Raw genomic sequence first — 21,460 nt, forward strand, 5'->3', positions numbered from 1 at the left:
AGAACTTGCCGTCAAGGCTGACGACCTGAGTTCGATTCCTGGGACCCACAGAGTAGAAAGAGAACCAGCTCCTGCATGTTGTCCCCTGACTTACACACACATAGGTGCTATAGCCCTCATACACCCACACATATGTACGCACATACAAAATAAACAAATAAATGTAACAAAAATCATTCTCTTTACTTTTGCACTCATGTATAATAACTAAAACCTAGGACAAAACTCAGAAAATTAGTAGAAGGAAGGATGTGTTAGGTGGGCTTTATGACTTGAGTTTGGGTCCCTGTAATCCACGTAAAAGATGGATGCGACGTGGAGTGGCTGTAATCCCAGTATACTTTTGTCAAGATGGGAGAATTCGGCCAGGCAGTGGTGGTGGTGCACACCTTTAATCCCAGCACTCGGGAGACAGAGGCAGGCGGATCTACAAGGCCAGCCTGGGCTACAGAGTGAGACCCAGGACAGGTAGCAAATCTACACGGAGAAACCCTGTCTCGGAAAAAAAAAAAAAAAAAAAAAAGATGAGAGAATCCGCCCCACCCCCTTATCCTTCCATCCCCTCTCCCACCCACCCAGAACAGCCCAAATAGCTTGGCATATACAACACAGTGGCCAACACTTACACTCAGCCTCAAACAAAATAGACCATGAGAGCTAGGACTATGGGAATTTGCCACTATGCTGCCAGGCACAATGGTCCATGCCTGTACACCTAGCACCAGGGAGGGGAAGGCTGCAGGACTAGAATTTCAAGGCCAATGGGGGCAGCTATCCAGCCAGCACGGGCTCCCTGAGGCCTTGCTTCAGAAGCCTGTTAGAATCTTAGAAAGGACTTGGGAATCACAGCAATTGTAAATCATCCCTAGCAGAAGAGGAAGGGAGGGGAGGTTCCCTGGGCACCATCCCTCCATCAGCATCAGCAACATATGGGAACTTGCTAGAAAAGCAAAATCACCAGCCCTCTTCTGGACCACCCGGGTCTGGAGCTCTGAGGACTGAGGTCAGTACTTTGAGTTTTAACAGTCAGTCCCTCTAGGCGACGGGTTAGTGTGAGGCTCGTCCTGCGCTCAGGCTTCCAGATGTAGCGGCCATTTCCATCACTCTCTTGACAGTCACCGATGCGGCTCAGTGGCATTTAAATGCAACAACTCAGGAGCTCTTGGAAGGCACCGATGGACTTGCTGCTGAAAAGTGCACTTTTGCACGGGTTGGTTTTTGTATCAGCTTCCGGCTCTGTCCAGCAGAGAAAAATTAGCTGTGCTCAGGTGGGAGCTGTTCTGTAATGTGTTAGCAATAAACAGATTAGTCAATCATCCATGATTTATTCATGATGAATTAATTATACCTGGTTGTGCACTTCTGATACTAAATGGAGCTTTAAAGGAGTTATTTTAACAGTTGTCATGGTGCTAATTGGAGACACAGAAGGAGGATCCCTAATTAAACATACAAACTGTATGCAGGACAAGTTGGGTTGCTGAGACCACAGAAAAACAAAACAAAACAAACAAACAAAAAACCACCACTAATTTTTAAAGGCGAACCAAAACAAACTTTATTTTTAGCGGCATTAAGGAATTCCCTTAGCTGTGTTAATTAATCACAGGCAGGCTTTCCAGCAGGGACTGGATCATACATCAATGTATGTACAGTTCTTTGGCTAGGCTCTGTGAAGGGGGATGTGTGGTTTGGTCATGTACTACAGTTTGTTTATGCTTTCTTCTGTTTGTGATGATTTCCCTGCTTTCCAATTGGGGGCTATGCATAAAATTGATATGAACAGGGGGCTGGAGAGATGGCTCAGTGGCTAAGAGCACTCCTGTGCAATCATGAGGGATGGAATGTGGACCCCAGCACAGGCTGTGAATCCCACACATAGCTGTAACTCCAGCTCTGAGGAATCCAACATGCTCTTCTGGCCTTGGCCTACACAGGTATGTGCAACCACACATGTACACATACACTCTCACAGACACATGACTAAATAAAAATAAATCTTGAAAAAGTTGTATGCTTGTATTTGTTTTTTTCCTAGACTCCCAGACATTTTACTGTGGCCACTACCTCTTAGATGTCTAATGTAGGTGAAAGGGCTGGAGAGGTAGCTAAGTTGGTAGAGGACCCCCTCAGCACACATGAAGCCCTGCGTTACACCCCTGGTACCACATTATAAACGGATGCGATGGTGCACACCTGTTATCCCAGCTGTACTGATGAACTGAATCAGTGATTCTATACAGTAGTAGTGCCAGTTTAAATAGAATTTTGAGGAGTGAGGGATTTTAATAAACATAATAAGGGATTATGGTAGAGGTTAGTTTCGTGGAAGAATTAACCTAGGTAAAGGTAGGATAAAATGTTGCCCCTGACAAAGCAGAGGCTGCAGAGGATAAATAATAAAACAAGGAAGTGTCACACAGCTAGAACACATGAGTTTCTATTGAGGAGCCGAATAGACTGTGGATTAAGAAAAACAATTGAGGGGGAGGGGCTTGGTCCTGCCTCAACTGAACGTGCCAGGCTTTGCTGACTCCACACAGAAGGCCTTACCCTTTTGGAGGAGGGGATGGGGGGGGGGTGATGGGAGGGGGCGGGGCAGGAGGAGGGGCTAGGAGGAGTGGGAAGAGGGGTGAGAGGGGGATCTGTAGTTGGTATGTAAAATGAATAAAAAAAAAATTTAATTAAAAGAAAAGAAAAGAAAAAAGAAAGAAAAGAAAAATAACGGAGTCCCATTAGCCCAGCTAGCTTAATCATGTTGGGAGATGTGTTCACAGGTTTCAGAGTGTATCATAGCTGGAAAATAACAAGGTAGCTGGTTGTGGTGGCGCACATCTTTAATCCCAGCACTCAGGAGGCAGAGGCAGGCGGATCTCTGTGAGTTCGAGGCCAGCCTGTGCTACCAAGTGAGTTCCAGGAAAAGGCGCAAAGCTACACAGAGAAACCCTGTCTTGAAAAACAAAAAACAAAAAACAAACAAAAAAACAAAAAAAAAAAAGAAAAAAGAAAAAGAAAAAAAGAAGAAGAAGAAGAAGGAGAAGAAGAAGAAGAAGGAGAAGAAGAAGAAGTGATTCGTCCTTTCTTTGTAACTGTAAAATGCAGCCTGCCAGCAAAAGAACTGGATGAGAAAAATACCTTGCTTGCTCACACTCTGTTAATCTATAACAAGTTGCTTGGGTATGCATGTATGTGGGTTCTTGGGTCAACTTGTTTTTCACCTGTAGTATGTTTTTTTTCTTTTTTTCAAAGATTTATTTACTTATACATTTATTTATTTATTTACGTATACAATGTTCTGCTTGCATGTATCCCTACAGGCCAGAAGAGGGCGCCAGATCTCATTACAGATGGTTGTGAGCCACCATGTGGGTACTGGGAATTGAACTCAGGACCTCTGGAAGAACTGCCAGTGTTCTTAACCTCTGAGCCATCTCTCCAGCCCATGTAATATGTTTAATGTTTATGTAAATGTACAATGTTTAATCATGTAAGGGATATGGAAAACATGCTGTTTTTTACCTGTATTCATTACAATCATTCACTTAAAAATATAGAATGTAACCACATTGTAATTTTTATATTTCTTGAAAGATATTGCTGGGTATATAAGCTGTAAGGGAAAGAACAAAATTAGTTAGAAAGAAAGCATCAAGAGGGACAGAAGGGATACATCTAGATAGAGGTAAGAAAGGAAATAAGGAACTGAGGATGGAAGATGATAGAGACCCTAAGATTGTGTGTGTGTGTGTGTGTGTGTGTGTGTGTATTTTCTCTTGCTGGCCCCAGAGAGTTAAGTTTAGCTCCCCCTCGCCAGCCTCAGAGAATTAGGTTTTACTCCTTCAGGTAAAAAAGTCCAGGTCTGCCAGCTCCATAGGCTCCTCACCAAGTGTTTTATCACAGCGACAGAAAAGGAACTAGCCCCCTCCCCCAACCTGCCAAACATCACACTTAGGAACGCAGTGCACTGTAGTGTGTCCATTGTCCAGTGAACGCCTATGACTGACCGGGCACTTCCATCTGTTACTGCTACCAACTTCACGTGAGTGTGCTGTGGAATGTTATTTTAAGGGGTGTTACTTTTGCTTATGCTGCATTTGTTGAACTCTGTGAAGCTGCGTTACTGAGCCTGTCTACAACACCTGATGTTTTAATAAAGAGCTGAACGGCCAATATGGAGGCAGGAGAGAGGAATTAGGTGGGGCTGGCAGGCAGAGAGACTATATAGAAGGAGAAATCTGGGAGGGAAAAAGAAGTGGCCAGAGAAGGAGAAGGACCCAGGGACCAGCCACCCAGCTACCCAGCCACCCAGCCACCCAGCCATCCAGCCACGCAGCCACATGGCAAGCCACAGAGTAAGAGTAAGATTTACAGAAGTAAGAGAATGGGAAAAGCCCAGAGGCAAAAGGTAGATAGGATAATTTAAGTTAAGGAAAGTGAAAAGTTTTTGGACCCTGATAAGCCTCTCTGCTGACGCAGCAATCCAAATCAGACCAAATTAGAAAAAGTCCCGGTTTAATGGGTAAAGCATTCCTGGGTGATTCTCCGGCCCCCCCAGAGAGGATAAAGGGACAAGAGCCTGAAAAACCACCTGTCTGTTTTCTGGGGTACAGTTTAAATACCCTGTGGGAGTGGTCTTGAGCATCTCTGGGGGAGGAGCCGTGTTTGGCAGGACTTTCTGAGGGGCAGGGTCTGGGCAGAGAGGTGGGGCTTCCACTAGAACATTAAGCTGGCAAGAAACAAGCCAAGCTAAGGCTGGGCATTCATAATTAAGAATAAGGCCGGGTGGTGGTAGCACACGCCTTTAATCCCAGCACTGAGGAGGCAGAGCCAGGCGGATCTCTGTGAGTTCGAGCCCAGCCTGGTCTACCAAGTGAGTTCAAGGAAAGGCGCCAAAGCTACACAGAGAAACCCTGTCTAGGGGGAAAAAAAACAAAAACAAAAACAGAATAAGGCTCCGTGTTATGATTTATTTGGGAGGTAGGTGGCGCTTCCCCCCCCACCCACCCACCCATCCCCGCCCCCTGAAAGAGCAAAAACAACCAACAACATGAGTGTAGAACCACACATTACTATTCTGAGGGAAAATCCAAATTCAAGATCTGAAGTACATATTATACCAGATGTATATCATTTTCACACCACCATAAGTCAAGAAAGTATCAAGTGGAACCATAGTACATTGGGGCCATTGGTATAGACATTCTGAAAAATTTCCCCAAAGTCAGGAACCAAAGCAAGACAGAAAGACAGCTGAGCAAACATTAAATCCCGTGGGCCCATGGCCAGCATCTGGTCTATGTGGATACAGCGGCATGATGTGAGCTCGAAAGGACTTGGGCTACTCCACCTCTATAGCTTTGCCCTGTGCAGCCCACGTGGCCACTCTCCTGGGCTGCCCCACTCACTGGTGGCAGCTTTCCTGGGTAGTCCTTTCACATTACTGACAGCCCATTTCTGGCTTCTTGTGAGCCTCTGAGGGGCTGTCTGCAGGGACCCTGACCTGTCACATAAGAAGGCTTGCCAGGCTCTCTTTAGAAATCTTGGCACGAGCCTCCATATCCCATAACTCTGGCATCCTTTGAGCCAGCAAAACTAGCATCATGTGAACAGTGATGAGGTCTACTGCTACCTGAGCTCCTTATAGGAGAGTGTAGCAACCTCTAAGTGTCGAAGACTGAGCGTGGTCAAATCCCAGGGAAGCAACTCCCTGAGTGGCCCTCCCTGTGTGAGCGGGGGCTCTAGCACGTCTCTCTTCTCAAGGGAAGTTCTTTCTTTAACTTGTTACATTTTATTCGTAAATGTGTAAGCCAGTGCCTCTGTGTGTGTGTGTAAGATGTGGAGTAGTTAGAATGTGATGGCTCCCATACTTGGGCCCTAGTTGGTGGAACTGTTTAATGAAGCAATTAAAATCAAAAGGGTTATGTAGTTGGAGACCTTCTCTCCAGCCCCCACTAAGCCCTGTTAGTCCAACAACCCACTTATAAAATAAACACACAGACATTCATATTATTTAAACTGCTTGGCCATTAGCTCAGGCCTACCATTCTCTAGCTCTTACTCTTATATTTAGCCCATTTTTATTAATCTATACTTTGCCACGTGGCTCGTGGCTTACCATTACCTTATCTCTTTTTTGTCATGGCGGTGGTTGGCTGTATCTCTCCGCCTCAGCCTTCACTTTCCAGAATTCTCCTCCTCCTTGTCCCGCCTACCCTATCCTTCCTGCCTGGCTACTGGCCAATCAGCACTTTATTTATTTTAACCAATCAGATCAACACATTTGACATACAGAACATCCCACAGCAGGGTTTTATTCTGGGTTGACTCACAAAAAGCATAAGGGAGTTGGTCGCAGGATCCAGGAGGGGCGGGGCACGGTCCACCATTCTCTGGAGAACTCTGCCTTGATCTGCAGCACCAGCATCCAGCATCCAAGACCATGAGGTAGCCAAGAGAGCGATCATGTATGCATCCCATGTCTTGAGGGGTCACCCCTCAGGCACATCCTGGCGAGGGGGCAGGTACCTCGCAGTTACCTGCTGCCTACTAGGGACAGTGCTTCAGGAGTAAAGCACAGACAACCACCCTTACAACTGTTGGGGGAAAGATTAGAAGGATTCGCCTTGTTGGAGAAAGTATGTCACTGGGAGTGGGGTTTGAGCTGTCTTGATGGCCCTTATTTTGTTTTTAAAGGAGCAAAGATGTCTTTGAATCATTGCCACCAAACACATGGATCATTATTACAGAGAATTAAAAATATTCAGCCCACTGAGCCAGGAGAAACTTACAAGGGACTTGCAAATGTCATCTTCCAAGGACTTTGTAGGCTCTCAGCCGTGCTATGCAGACAAGATGGGCCACACGCTTTCTTTTGTAGTTGTGCATGGTTTGGAGGGCGACAGTGTTCCTTGGTTTTCAGTCTTCTGGAATGGTGCCTAGGACTCGCTGTGTCCTGATGCTGCTTAACACTCTGGGGAGGCCAGAGTGGCTGCGGCTAGGGATGTGTGGTCTGTGACTTCGGGCGGTAGTCAGCCGAGGTTATTACAATCCCATTGGGCCAGGCTATTTTAAGGTACAGTAGACAGTTTGTGAATCTCACCGGCCAACTGGAGGCTTTTCCCAGCTAAAGTCATGATTTCAGCATAAAAGAAGGGCAGGGCTAAGTTAAAAGCCAGCACCTGCTCTTCTGAAATTGCTTTTCTGCAGGTACCAGCCCCAGAGAGTCGGCAGATGGTTGTGTGTTTCGAAGCCTGACCTCAGTAGCCCTTCATCAATCTTGAGCTGGTTGGCTCTCTCAGGCTTCCCAGGATACCCAAGATATCTTTGATGTAGTTACTACCTGAAGACCAATTAATTAGCCCACACCAATTCTGTTCCATTTTCCTAACAAAGCTAGGAAGCATTGCCTCAGCCTGCTTGGGGTGGCTTCATACAAGTCCATTAATTACTGTCAAATCAGACTTGGGCACCCCTAGAAGATGGAGGAGAAAGTATCCTTCTGCACTGTGGAGAACTGGTGATCTCTAAGGCTTGCAGCTAGCTCTCCTGTGCTGAATGCTAGGCCATATTTAAAAACTTCTGTGCAAAGCATTGGGCTTACCAGCTTTGCTTCCCATCCCATCCCATCTCAACCCATGGCTGCCAGGTTCTCATGAGGGAAATAGTTAACTAGTGCTCTTTATACATTTTTTGTCTTTTAGATTTATTTTATATGTATGAATGGGTACCACACGAGTGCCTGGGAGTTACAGATGGTTGTGAGCCATCATGTGGGTGCTCGGAACTGAACCCAGGTTCTCTGGGTTCAAGAGCAACACGAACCCAACCACTGAGCCCTCTCTCCAGCCCCCAACTCGTTTTTTTTTAAATGTGGGAGATTCATTTATGTTTCTTTTGGAGTCGAAGGGGTTTCACTGTTTAAAAAAAAACAAAAAACAAACAAACAAAAAACAAAACAAAACAAAAAACCATTTATTTATTTGTGTGTGTGTCCATGCACACGTGGAAGAGGTTAGAGGCCATTGCAGGGGTTGGCTCTCTCTTTCCATCATGTGGGTCCTGGAGATTCTCAAGTCTCTGCTTGGTGGCAGGGTGATGGGTACCTTTATCCTCAGAATTGTCTTGTCAGCCTGTGCTACTCTTTTGTGACATGGAGTGATTGATTAGTTAACTTTTACCTCAGGCTACCCTCTGGAAGCATGGTGTGGGGAATTCACTTATCTTACTTATAAGAGTCTCCATATGTGAGGCTCTTTTGCCCTTCACTTGATTCTCTCCCTCCCTCCCTCTTTCTTTTCTCTCTCTTTCTCTCTCTCTCTCCCCTCCTGTGTGTGTGTGTGTGTGTGTGTGTGTGTGTGTGTGTGTGTGTGTGTGTTCTTCTTCTTCTTTTTTCTTTTTTTGAGACAGGGTTTCTCTGTGTAGCCCAGGCTGTCCTGAAACTTGCTCTGCAGATTGGCAGACCAGAGATCCTCCTGCCTCTGCCTCCCGAGTGCTGGGATTAAAGGTGTGTACCACTACTTCCTGGCTTCCTTCATGAAGTTGTTTTACCAAGTTGGAATTTGAGATAACCTGAATCTGTGTTTCTGGTCCATGATCATTCAGATTTGACTCCAGAATAAACTATCCCTTATTATCATTAAAGTTAAAGCTGTGCTTTTTTGCATGTGGGCATCTTAAAAAATTGACTTTTGCAGGCTGGACAGATGATGGCTTAGCAGTTAGGAGCACAGACTGTATTTCCAGAGGACCTGGGTTCAATTCCCAGCACCCACATGGCAGCTTGGAACTGTCTGGAACTCTAGCTCCAGAGGACACCGTCACACAGACATGCATACAGGCAAAACAGCAAGGCACATAACATAAAAATAAATAAAGTTTTAAAAGTTGACGTTTGGTACCATGCTAGATGCTCTGTTGGTAGTGTATGCCTCACTTTTTAGTTTTATTTCAAACATGCCCCTCTCCCAGCCACATGTCCATCATGCACTGTCAACAGTTACCTACCCACAAAGCAACTTTGTTTCCTCTATGCCCAAAGTGAAACGTTCTGTCTCCTTGCCGGGCCTCACCCCGCAAACGCACTTCCCAAGGCCTGTGTGGTGGACCCGTCCTGGCTGTCCTCTCCCACTCCACTCTTGAGGACCAGAGCTTGAGAACACTTGAGTGTCACATTCTATTTTGCTTGATGGGCGAAATCCAAGGCGTCCTGGTGTCTAGCAGGACAAAAGCACAGCTGTGCCAGGCTGCCCACAAAGTAGGGCATCTCCGGAGACTACCTCCCAGTTCGCTCTCAAATTCTGGGAGAGTTTTAATCATGTCACCAGCCGGCGGCATCACTGGAACGTCTCAGGAACAATCGTAGGCGCGGGGCTGCGGTGCGGAAGAGTGACAGCCTTGATTTGCATAAGCATGTATCCTAATTAGAATGTCAAAAGTTGGTGGCACAGAGGTGTTGTGGCGCTCTGACTTCCGATCATTTTAATTTCATTCAATTTCCCCTCAGTACAACAGTTGCCCAAATCGGGCCCTCCTTCTTTCCAAAGACAAAACAGACCACTGGTAACAGAAGAGACTAAATTCTGAGGGTAGTTCCTTAGCAAAAATTGCAACTTTGTTTCTATGTAACAGTAGTATAAATATTTAGATTCACAGTTGATATTAAAAGCAAACACCAGGCTCTGAATCCAGAAGTTCGCTCTGCACTGTGCAGGTGAGGGGTGGGGAGCATCTAATCCTCTTCAGGTTGTCCCATGTGGGGAAAAAAAAAGCATCTTGAAATAGTCCCTGTGTTTTTACCGTCTGAGCATAAGGATTGGTGGGATGATAGACTCATCCATGTGTAGCATTTTAAATTGTGTGTGGTGTCTACGGCTATAAGATTGGAAGTACAAAGAGGCTGAGAAGAAACAGAACTCTGGGTCTCAGGCATAGAACCGGCGTGACCCATTAGAGATGTCTTCCGCATGCATCAGTGATTTCTGAGTCTGCTTTCTGGGGTCCCAGTTTAATCAGGCATTCTCTGTTTTTCCGCTCTCATTCCCTTCCTGAAGCAGAAGGCCACCTTGTTAATTAGTTGCGGGTAGGAGCGGCTCTAATCTCCTGGGGATGGCTTCGGGCCCCAGAATTAGATAAGAGGGTGACTCCAGCACCGGGGGACATAGCTGGCCTCTCTCCTGCAACATATGGGAAACCTGCCAAGACTCAAGGTCCAGCAGCAACCATTAATGGAGAGGCCTTCCTTCCCTGCTGGGAACACACCCTGCAAAGCTAGGGATGGACAGCATTGCGGGAGAAGCCAGGGCAGTTCTTAGACTAGATAGCATCTGGCAAGCTGTGCCAATTGCAAATCAATGGCCCTCCCTGGGTGGGTTTAATTTTATGGTTATTTGCACAAACTTCTCCTAATGGGCAGGGAGGACCTCAGAGCATCCTCTCATTGTTCGGGTGGGGTGTGATGCCTTGGGAGTCCCTGGACTAGCTGAAGTTGAGTCTGTTTGTTAGTGTTGGAGCCCGGCTGCCAGGCTGGAGAGGATTGATGGGCTTGCTGGCCACCATCCAAGTCCCGGGTTCAGTCTGAGACCTTGTCTCAAAGGAATAGGGAGAGAGTGACAGAACAGGACACTCAAGTGTCTTCCTCTGGCCTTTGTAGTGTACATACAGGCTCATAACCCTGCACACATATATGTGCGTATACCACACATAATACTCTCACACACATACACATTAAAACAAAATAAAATAACACGGCATCAGTGATGGTGCCGACCTCCCTGAGCCGCTGAGAGAATGAAATAGGGTGCTTGCCCAGAGCTCTGAGTGGTCTAGAGAATGACCTGAGATTGCTGTACATTTGGTTTTAAATGAGTGAGTTTATGTACAACCAAAAGGAAAAGAACAAATAGCAAATAGGTAGAGATGGTTGGAGCAGCCTAATTGAGAGAGAGCAAGTGCGTGAAGGTGACATCATCACATTGGGGGTTTACAGCGGCCAGCCGAAACCCACATGCCCACAGCACCCAGGAGGTGAAAACAAAGAGGATCAGAAGTTCAAGGTCACCCTTGACTCCAAGTGAGCCTGAAGCCAGCCTCAGATACTTGAGGCCCAGTCTCAAAAACCTTTCCCCCCAGCTCTCTATGAACAGGGCAGGTGAGTTTAAATATGCACGCACAGACGACTTGAATAAGTACCACTGGTTTTTAAAATATTAAATTTTAGCAGTCTTTTTGAGCTGACTCAGTGAGTTAAGGCACTGGACACCAAGCCTGGCAACCTGAGTTTTATCCCCTGGTCCCACATGGTGGAAGGGAAGAATCAGCTCCTGAGAGCTAGTCTCTGACCTCCACAGGTGCACCACGGTGTGCGCACCCAAACACATAGAAATAAATAAATGTGATCTTTTAAACTTGGATTTTGGGGTCTGGGGAGACAGCTCAGCAGTTAATAGCACTTCCTGCTTCTGCAGAATACCAGGCACCCATATGGTGGCTCACAACCTGTCACAACTCCAGTTCCAGGCGATCCAGTGTGTCCTTAACTGGACCATGTCAGGTACCAGCTATGCATGGGGTGCACACACATACAAACACTCATGCGTATAAACATAAAAGTACAACCTTTTCAAAAATTGCTCAAAAACAAATCAGAATCTAGCATTATTTTTAACATCCTCATTTACCTTTCTTGTTTGTTTATTTGTTTGTCTGTTTAAATCAGAGCAGTGAAGCCGTAACTATCTTGCTACATTTTGATTCACCGTGACACAAATCAGCTAATGTTTTGACAGGGCTTCATGCCAGCTGCTGGCTCTTTGAACTGGTTACAGTTACGGCAATGGCTTGGCCATGTGGAACACACACCTGAAGGTGTTTATGGTGATGAGGTTGGTCTCCTTAGCTTAAAATCTGCTTCCAGTAAGAGCTGCAGCCAACCAGGCCGCGTGTGTGGGTTTACTGAACACTCCAGCAAGACTTTGTGCACTTTGGCCCCTCCCCCAGAGCACTTACAATACACAGGGAGGAAGGGAAAGATGGCAATGACACCAATTTTAAATTATTCAGTTCTGTTTCTCGTGCCTGGAACAATCCCCGGCACACAGCAAGTTGATAAATCACAACTGAATGACGAAAATCTGTGTGAAACACTTAAACAGGTTGGTATGTCGGTGCCAGGGAATACAAGAGAGGAGACACTCAGACATCTCCTGACTTAGTTTTCACTTCGTCTTATGACACAGGATCGTATTGTTTTAATTTCTCCTTGCTGGCGGAGGCTGAGGCATAGCCAGGGAAAAGCCACACGGGGTGGTGAAGATAAGCTTTTAGCAGGCCAGCTTCAGACTCCGGGGACCAGAGTGTCTAGACATTCAGAATAACGTCAGCCAAGGTGCTAACACTGCGGACGGAACAAAAGAAACAACACTAATAAGGTGACTAGACACCCTCTCCCACAGGCTGGGAGTGGACATCATTGGCTGTCCTGGGACAGTGAAGCCTGGGCTGACTCAGGAGCTGCCTGAAATCTGGATGGTACTGAGAGCATCCTTTGGGGAAGGGAGCCACCTGCTCACTGGAAAACCGCGGATGTCATGTTTTCAGAGCAGGAACAAAGGCAGCAAGTTTGTGCCCGTGACTTTTGGAGGACACAGTTCCCCACAAAGTGGCTGTTAGAAGAAGGAAAAAGAATTGGGTTACTATGGGAACGGGGACCACTCTCCGGGTCTCTTGTTCTCTAGCTTCTTTTTCATCCATCCTTCTCCATTTAATATTTATTTATTGTTTTTAGTTATTCTAATGTTAATTTGTTTGTTTGTGTATGTATGTGGAGGTCAGAGGGCAGCCTTCAGGAGTTGGTTATCTCCTTCCAACATGTGGCTCCGACTCAAGTCATCAAGCTTGGTGGCCAGTGCTTTACCCATTGGGCGTTCTCACTGGCCCTATCTTTTGCAGGTTTTTTTGTGAAACAGGGCCGACTAGGTAGCCCAGGCTATCCTCAAGCTCAGGGCTCTTCCTGTTTCAGCCACCCAAGTGCTGGGATTGCAGAAAGGCGTACCGTGTCCAGCTTCCAACCATATTTCTCGTGCATCTGCTTTGTCCTAGATGTAAGTCTGGGTGCTGAGGGTGTAGTTAGGAGCCACAGAGAGGAAGCTCCTGATTGGCAGGAGTTTCCAAACACAAAAGGAAGGAAAGAGAGCATCAGAGAGAGCCGAATGACACAGGGAGCCAGCGGGGAACCTGGGGACATTGCCCTTGAAGCGACAAGTATGAGGAACACTCAAGCTGGAGGCGAGTTTCGGTGGGGCAGAGAGGTGACCAGCAGACTTTTGGGCAGCGGTCAGATGGCAGAAAGCAGTTGGAGGTGATGCTGCTGTTTATGTCAGATAAGGATGATGAAGGAGGCAGCAGGTGGGTTAGTTTGGGAAAGCAGAGGACACAAAATTTCCCTTCAGGAAATGAGCTGGGTTAGGAAAGATGGTCTCAAGACCATGGGAGCTATGATAGGCCTTATGGAGGGAAAGCAAGAAAAAAATATATATGATAGATCAAAGATAGAGAAGTTTCCCTTCCAAACCTAGAGTAGCCCCATGGGAGGCAGAGACAGGTGGATCTCTGTGAGTTCGAGCCAGTCTGATCTACAGAGAGAGTTCCAGGATAACTAAGGCTACCTAGAGAAACCCTGTCTCATAAAACCAAAACAAACAAATGCACAAAAACACAAAACACACACAAATAAAACCATCAAAACACCACACACTCTCACACACAAAAAAACCAAAACAAAAGCAGGCCTAAGATGTCATTTACAAAAATAGCTTAAATAGTAAAATAGAGTCAGGTAGTGGTGGCGCACGCCTTTAATCCCAGCACTCGGGAGGCAGAGGCAGGAGGATCTCTGTGAGTTCGAGGCCAGCCTGGACTACAGAGTGAGATCCAGGACAGTCAGAGCTACACAGAGAGACCCTGTCTCAAAAACAAAACAAAAGAGTGAGAGAGAGAGGGGCTATGGACAGGATGATGGCAGGAGTCCAGAGGAGAGTCAGACAAGTCCTGGACACAAACTATCTGGCTTTCATGTACTTTCAGGGTACGCTGGAGGTTTTACACCATGTGGTTTAGTGAAGGAGCCTAGAGGGGCCAGGTACTGAGAAGGACAGAAAGTCAGCACAGCACGGTATAACTCTCTGGGGAGATGGTTCGGTGCATAAGAGCACATATAGTGCAAGCATTGTGGACCTGGGTTCAAGTCCCCAGCACCCACATGGTGTGGCTGCATGTGTATGCAGCCCCAGGGCTATTGTGGGGAGAAACACTGTCTGGGGCTTGCTGGCTGCCAGCCTAGCTCAAGGATCAGGGAGAGACCCAGCCGCACAGGAGTAAGGAGGAGTGTGACAGAGCTGGTGGGGTTGAAATTTATTCCCAGGGGAGATGTAAACACCATCTACCCTCTCCTCCCCCTATGGCCTCAAAGACAGATCAAGGAACGAGGCCACCACAGTTCACCCTGGTGAACCAATGACTTCATGAGGCTCCCAGAGCAGTGGGTGAGAGTGTATGGGCAGGAGGTGGGTGACCTTGGAGCAACCCCACTGGAAGGTCTGCACCCACTAGGAATGATGACTCTCCATGGCTGTGTAGATGGAGCCACTCCCAGAGACCCTGTGGTCTCGGTCAACGAGGGCAGAATTGCATAGGTAACTGGAGGGGTAGTTGGTTGGATACTCAGGTAAGGGTCGAATGGCCCCCTCCCTCTGAGGGGGAACATCAGCTGTCAGTAAACCCAGTTGTGATGATCTTTATTGAGCAGGCCCAGCTGATCCTGAAGGTGGTGGCTCTGAGGACAGTCCTCTACAAGAGCAGGACACCACAGGCGTGGACATTTACACCTGCACACACACATGCATATAGTATGTGCCAGTGCACATTCGCGTGCGCACACGCACGCACATACACACAAATAGTAATAAAAAAAATAACAAAATTAAAAAAAAAAAATTAAGGGCAGGGCCTCACTATGTGGCCCTGGCTGGCCTGGAACACTCTATGTAGATCAGGCTGACCTCAGAAATCACAGAGGTTCCCCTGCCTTTGCTTCCTAAATGCTGGGTGGAAGGTGTTCCTCACCTAAAATATAAAGATAATGAAGCAGCGTTCTGAATCACAATGGGCTCAAAGTACTTTGCCAGTGGCCTCATCAGGCAGTTTGTGTGGATAGAAAACAGAAGTGATAGCCGGGTGTGGTGATGCACACCTTTAATCCCAGCACTCAGGGAGGCAGAGGCAGGCGGATCTGAGTTGAGGCCAGCCTGGGCTACAGAGCAAGTACCAGGACAGCCAGGGCTGTTACACAGAGAAACCCTGTATCGAAAACAAAACAAATAAGATAAAATGCAAAATTCAGAGACAGCTTGTGCACCCTGCAGGTGTGTGTGTATCTGTCTGTCTGTCTCTTCTCTGTGTCTAGCCCCATCCCATGTGTCTGTCTGTCTGTCTGTCTCTCTCTCTCTCTCTGGGGGAGGAGGGCTGTAAATTGTTCTATGGGTTATTCACTAGAAATATACTTATTATTAGATCAGTTTATCTAATTTATTGGCCCAATCTCTCCTTCTGGGCCATTTACTGAGTTCTTAGTATTTTCTGGGTCTTATCCTATACACTAGGGTTGTAATTTAAACTTTTCTGATCTTGAAGAACCGCAAGGCTAAACACATTCCTGAAACTTTTTTGTTTGTTTGTTTGTTTTTTCAAGACAGGGTTTCTCTATGTAGTTTTGGTGCCTGTCCTAGATCTCGCTCTGTAGACCAGGCTGGCCTCGAACTCACACAGATCCTCCTGGCTCTGCCTCCAGACTGCTGGGATTACAGGCGTGTGCCACCACTGCCCGGCACATTCTTGAAACTTTTACGAGTGCTTTGCCTGACTTTGGGAAGTCACTGGTGGACCTCTCTTGTCCCATTGTCAAGTGAGGGGCATAATTAAGTGGTCCCATAATTTTAAAATCTCCAAGATGAAAGGATTCAGGGGACTTGACTTCCTCTCTTAATCTAGCCATGTACTTTCCCAGTTTCCAAGCATAGTGCTCAACCCCTGGACTGAAGTATTCTCCTCTACAAGACAAACAGAAGGTCCATCTAGGGATATGAGTGGGACAGTAGATTGTTTGCCTAGAACACCAGAATCTCTGGGTTTGATTCCCAGCAAACACTAAGTGTGGTGGTACACACCTGTAACCCCAGCACTTTAGAGGTGGAGGTCATTTTCAGCTGTGTATTATTTATTTATTTATGGCCAGCCTGTAACCCAGAAAATCTTGTCCATAAACAAACAAATAAATAAATAAATAGCATAGAGGGTGCTAGAGCAGGTATACCTTTGAAAGGGTATACAAAGGGATGTTAATAACTATGTAGAGCAGAATTCTGTGTTCCAACCAGTCTAGGCAAGGCTGAAGCCAATGTCTCTTCTCGCCTGGGTCTCAGAAACTTTCCTATGATGATTTTTTTCATCACAACTGTTCAGGTGTGGGGTAGCAGTATTCTCCAAGACACATTTGGAAAGTGCATTACTAGATGCCCCCTGAGGCCCTTTATTTTAACTAAATCCTGCTAACTTTGGGACAATTTCATGTCACATGTAGCTTGTGTCCCAGTGGTTTTTTTTTTTCTCTCTCTATTATGTGATTCTGATTCTCTGGTGAGTGGGCCAAAATCTTGCCTACCTCCTGGATACACAATTTGCAAAACCGCACATCTTCTTAATACTTTGGACAATAATGGGCAGAAGACGCAAATGGGCTGTGTTGCAGGGAGAGAATCCACAGTGCAGGACAGACTCTTCTGGGGAGAAGAGTAAGCTAAATGAAGACTAGGAACAATAGCATTAGTAAAGCAGATTTCTGGGAAAACCTTAAAAGACACAATCTGACATTTTGAAGACTAACACAGTGGTTCCCATCACAGAACTGCTGTTCCCGACACGACTGTCAGGATTCAAGAGTGACAGAGCCCAGCGGCTCTGTGCAGAAGTCTGTGTCCAACATCTGTCGCTCTAAAGATTATTAATGTTCAATTGCATCCCATTGTCTTCAAGTTGGTCAGCTTCATTTTGCGTCAGTGCCTTCAGCTGGGGATTAATAAACTATTTATGGAAGGAAATGATGGAAGTCAGGGTGAAGGGACTGTAGTCTGAGATGCTGGTCGGGAATCAGGTCCAAGTTAAAAGGCTCTTGATTTATAGGAGCTTGTAAATGATTTACTCCAACAAAAGTATCTGAGGACATTGCTGACATACCCATGTTTCAAAAGGAGAGAGAGAGCTTGCTCGGCCATTCTTGAAATATCCAGAAGGGATTGTTGTATCGAAGCTATTTGGAGTCTATTTCTTTTCCTCTTGATTCCTTTGAAACACAAGAAACAAGCTGAGATGAGAAAGAGAGACAATTAAGGGTTTCTCTGTGTAACTCTAATAATTATCAGCAGTGGATCATGTTTTGTTCCTGTTTCTGAGAACAGATGACATACTAAAACATTGAAATTCATTAAGAACTATTTTTGAAACTCCCAAATTATTTAGATGTTTCCATTTTGCACGTACATGTACATGAAGATATGTTGTTGCATTTAAATGCTAAATAATGAAGTGATTGGTTATCACTTTAGTGTGTGCCCCACAAATATTAATGAGCAAGGAAATGAAATAGAGATGCTGAATTAATCTGCCAAGGCATTGGAATCTGCCAAACTCAATCGCATAATTAGAAAACAGTATCAAGTTGAAAACAGATACGTTCATCTTTGGCTACATTGTAAGTTGTTTCATGGAAATTATTTGCAGCAGAGTTTCATTCCAGGTCTGCAACAATATTAGGACTTCCTAATTAGTCTGAATTGATTTAGTAAATTAAGTGAAAATGTTGATATTTTAGAATGTAAAATTGCCACTTCTCCACAAAGCACAATCTTGCTAGACTTCATATACACCGAACAATGTCAAAATCAGCATCTTCTCTCAAATGATTTCTACTTACTCGGTTTAAAAACCTGGGCTTTGTTTTTGATATGTAAGCTGCCCGCTGGTATGGGAAAAGATGGACCACGCTCTCCCTCCACCCCCACCTTGTTATTCTATTGGGGACAGCCAGGCCAGGCCACTCCAGATGGTGTGTTAGTGTTGGACATAGCTTTGGAGAAACTTCAACAGACGAAGGCAGTAATGTCAGGATTTTGCTGTGCGTCGCTCTCCCTGCCCCCTGCAGTTCCCAGGGTAGGAAGGTGCTGAGATGGAAGCGGAGGGACGCCCGCCCACCTGCCACCACCTGTTCCTTCCTTGAGCCCCGGGCTATAAATTCTTCTCCCTCCCTGCTTCATCCAGCGCTCTCCGACATCTACTTCGTGCGGTCCGAGCGGTCCTGACCTAGCTAGCTGAGCTTCTTCGAAGATGTCATCATCCTGAAAAGCAGCCTCAGGCTTTTCCAGAGATTTGCAAGGGACTTCTCCCCCCACCCCCATCCCCAACCCTCAGAACCACCCGCAGCAAACTGCAAGGAAGTTTCCTCCTCTTTCAACTTCCCGTGGTTAGTGTGAGGGGGAGAAATGACTTTTCCCTGAGCATCACTTCCAACCGCATCTGGCTACCCAGCCGGACGGAAGCCAGGGGCCCACCACTGCCCGCCGTGCATTGACTTGACTGCACGTGAGTCACTGCGACTGTGACCTAATTCACTCCCGGGAGCCACGCAGAGCGGCAGCGTGGATGAAGTCGGCCTGCAAACCCCACGGCTCCCCGGCGGGAGCGCGCGGCGCGCCTCCGTGCGCCGCTGCGGCCGAGCGCGCGCTCCCGTGCACGGGGCCCGGGCGGCTGGAGAGCGCGGCGCGCAGGCGCCTGGCGGCCAACGCGCGCGAGCGGCGCCGCATGCAAGGGCTGAACACGGCGTTCGACCGGCTGCGCAGGGTGGTGCCGCAGTGGGGCCAGGACAAGAAGCTGTCCAAGTACGAGACGCTGCAGATGGCGCTCAGCTACATCGTGGCGCTCACGCGCATCCTGGCCGAGGCCGAACGGGACTGGGTCGGGCTGCGCTGCGAGCAGCGGGGTCGAGACCACCCCTACCTCCCGTTCCCGGGTGCCAGGCTGCAGGCGGAGTCCGATCCCTACGGCCAGAGGCTCTTCGGCTTCCAGCCCGAGCCCTTCCCCATGGCCAGCTAAGCTGCAGGGTTTCTAGGGTGGCCTGCGAGTCTTAGGGAGAAAAGTCAGTCCCCTTTAAGGTTAATGTCCTTCGCCTTTCAGACCCGTGGATGAAATAATTTCATTGCCCCCCTTCCTCCGCTTTTCTTGCGTTTTGTAGGTGTCGTGAATGGACATTGTGAATGACCTGGGGCTGCTGTGAAAATAATGCCCTACCGCTTTTGGTTTAAGACATGGGGCTGGGGTCTAATTGAGTTGGTAGAGTGCTTGCCTAGCATGCGTGCACCACGCTGTGGGTTCGAGCCCAGCACCTAACGGGCAGAAAGAGGTTGGTTATCGTGCTTGTAATCCTAGCAGAGAGAGGGTGGTGATCACACCTGTAATCCTAGCATTATTCGGGAGGGGGAGGAATATATATGGGGCCCTGTCTCAAGGGGAAAACAATCCTTTATTGATTGGAATTGGGTTGCATTGGGCTGGTACTGAGTCATCGGACAAATAGCTTCTTCAACTGCAAGTTTGTTCTGACCGGGTGGACTTATGTTAGGTGTCTCGGGTATGTTCAGAGCAGCTACCTTGTCGTGTAAATGCATTTATGCTCCGTGTATTGTGTGTGCATGCAGTAGGTAGAGCCAGACTTTTATTTTTCAGGGGAGGAGGGGCCTGGTAGAGTACTTGGACATGAGCGCTCTGTATTTTTTTAACTGTGTACACATTAAAATATAGATTTTGTAAAAATACAACTACTGTGAGTGTGTTTTAAACTTACATGTTTACTAGTTTTCTGGAGACTCTCCAGGCCTGGGGCGGGGGTTGCTGAATGTTCCTGGATATAGAAAAGGAGTGTTCTATCCCACCATATCCAGTGTGGTGGCCCACTTTATAATCCCAGCTCTCTCGGAAGCTGAGGCAGGAGAATCACCATGAGTGATATTAAACTAAATTAAAATAACATGTAGCTTTCGGGTACTGAGATATTTAATATTCAACATTTAGTTTCCTTACTAAACCAGTTACTAAATTTCCTTACAAATACCCAGATACATGCATTCCAACATGTGGGCAGGAACATCTATACACATAATTATTCACATCCCTACACAGTGATGCACATCCACACAGAAGAATATTCCCATTTCCATAACAGAAAACTTAACATTGCTTGTTCTTTCCTTTTAATTGGACAATTGGAACAATGTGGGCTTCATTACCATTGTGCCTAGTCAAAAGAGAGCAAATGGGATTGATTTGAATTGCTTTCACAAGTTTGATTAACCAAGAACCAACCAAGCCTTCGTTAGAGTGACTGTGGTCAACAGGACTCATGAATTTGGGGCATAACCTGTGCATGGCTAGGAAAATCAGGGCACTGCAGTTTTCCATGCATGAGGAACTTATCACAAGCCAAGAAAAGCAACAGCCCCTGCATCCTTTTGGTTATGGGTTCCAAAGCCCAACTACCAACACAGCCTTGTGTATTAGAGAAATCTATAGGACATCTCCATAGAAACAATTTTCTTAGCTTAGCATGAGCTGGGGATACAGCTCTGTTGGTCTGGCCTGGCCCTGAATTCTATTCTCAGTGTGGTATGCTATGAAGCCAGCACTCAGGAGGTTGGGGGCAGGAGGGTTAGGAGTTCCTGGTCATCTCTGGCTAGATGGTGAGTTTGAGACCAACCCGCACTACTTAAGACTCTGTCTTAAAAACAACAACAAACCATTGAGGGAAACTGGTTTATCTTAAAAAAAAAAAAAAAAAGTCTGGTATTGTGGGCCTTCACTGGAAGACTGCTGGGGGGTGGGGGCGGTCTTCCTTTCATCTGCTGCTCATTAATAAGATGCCAATGATGGTTCAGGACTTTGATTCTTCAGTGCAGATTACAGAGCAAACCGCTTAACCCCTTGACTCCACAACTCTCAGAAGATGCTATGAACACACACACACACACACACACACACACCCCTTTGTGAAGTCCATATTCATATATTATCAGTCACCGGGTTAATCTTTAACATCACTGTCTTGGAAGACCTGACAATCAGCTACAGCACTTTTTCTACTATTCACGTTTGAAAATAATTTTCTTTCTTTTTTAAAAAAAAATCCACTGACTTCTTATATGATAACACAGCACAAAGCATCAGTACAGTCAAGCGCCTGTTTCTACCCAGGCTTAGGAAGCTCTATCCTTTCCCTAACCTATACAGCTAGAAGAAGGATCATGCCCTGTGCCGATCCCGGCAGGGCTGCAGGCCCCTGAGCCCTTCAGCGGTGCAGGACCAGTGG

The 21,460-nt window shown here is 46.6% G+C and overlaps 1 protein-coding gene across 1 annotated transcript; it reads left to right on the plus strand.

Annotated features, from left to right (window-relative positions):
* The first annotated feature begins 18,744 nt into the window (after positions 1–18,744).
* On the plus strand, positions 18,745–19,876 carry Atoh7 (atonal bHLH transcription factor 7). Its single transcript, XM_036168490.1, has one exon. It carries the CDS (start codon positions 18,745–18,747, stop codon positions 19,192–19,194), a length of 450 nt encoding a protein of 149 aa, XP_036024383.1. The 3' UTR covers positions 19,195–19,876.
* Positions 19,877–21,460: the final 1,584 nt, after the last annotated feature.

The sequence above is a fragment of the Onychomys torridus genome, chromosome 18 (assembly GCF_903995425.1).
Source record: "Onychomys torridus chromosome 18, mOncTor1.1, whole genome shotgun sequence".
NCBI lineage: Eukaryota > Metazoa > Chordata > Mammalia > Rodentia > Cricetidae > Onychomys > Onychomys torridus.

Coding starts and splice junctions, on each gene's coding strand:
- Atoh7 (XM_036168490.1), top strand. CDS start 18,745: ATGAAGTCGGCCTGCAAACCCCACGGCTCCCCGGCGGGAGCGCGCGGC.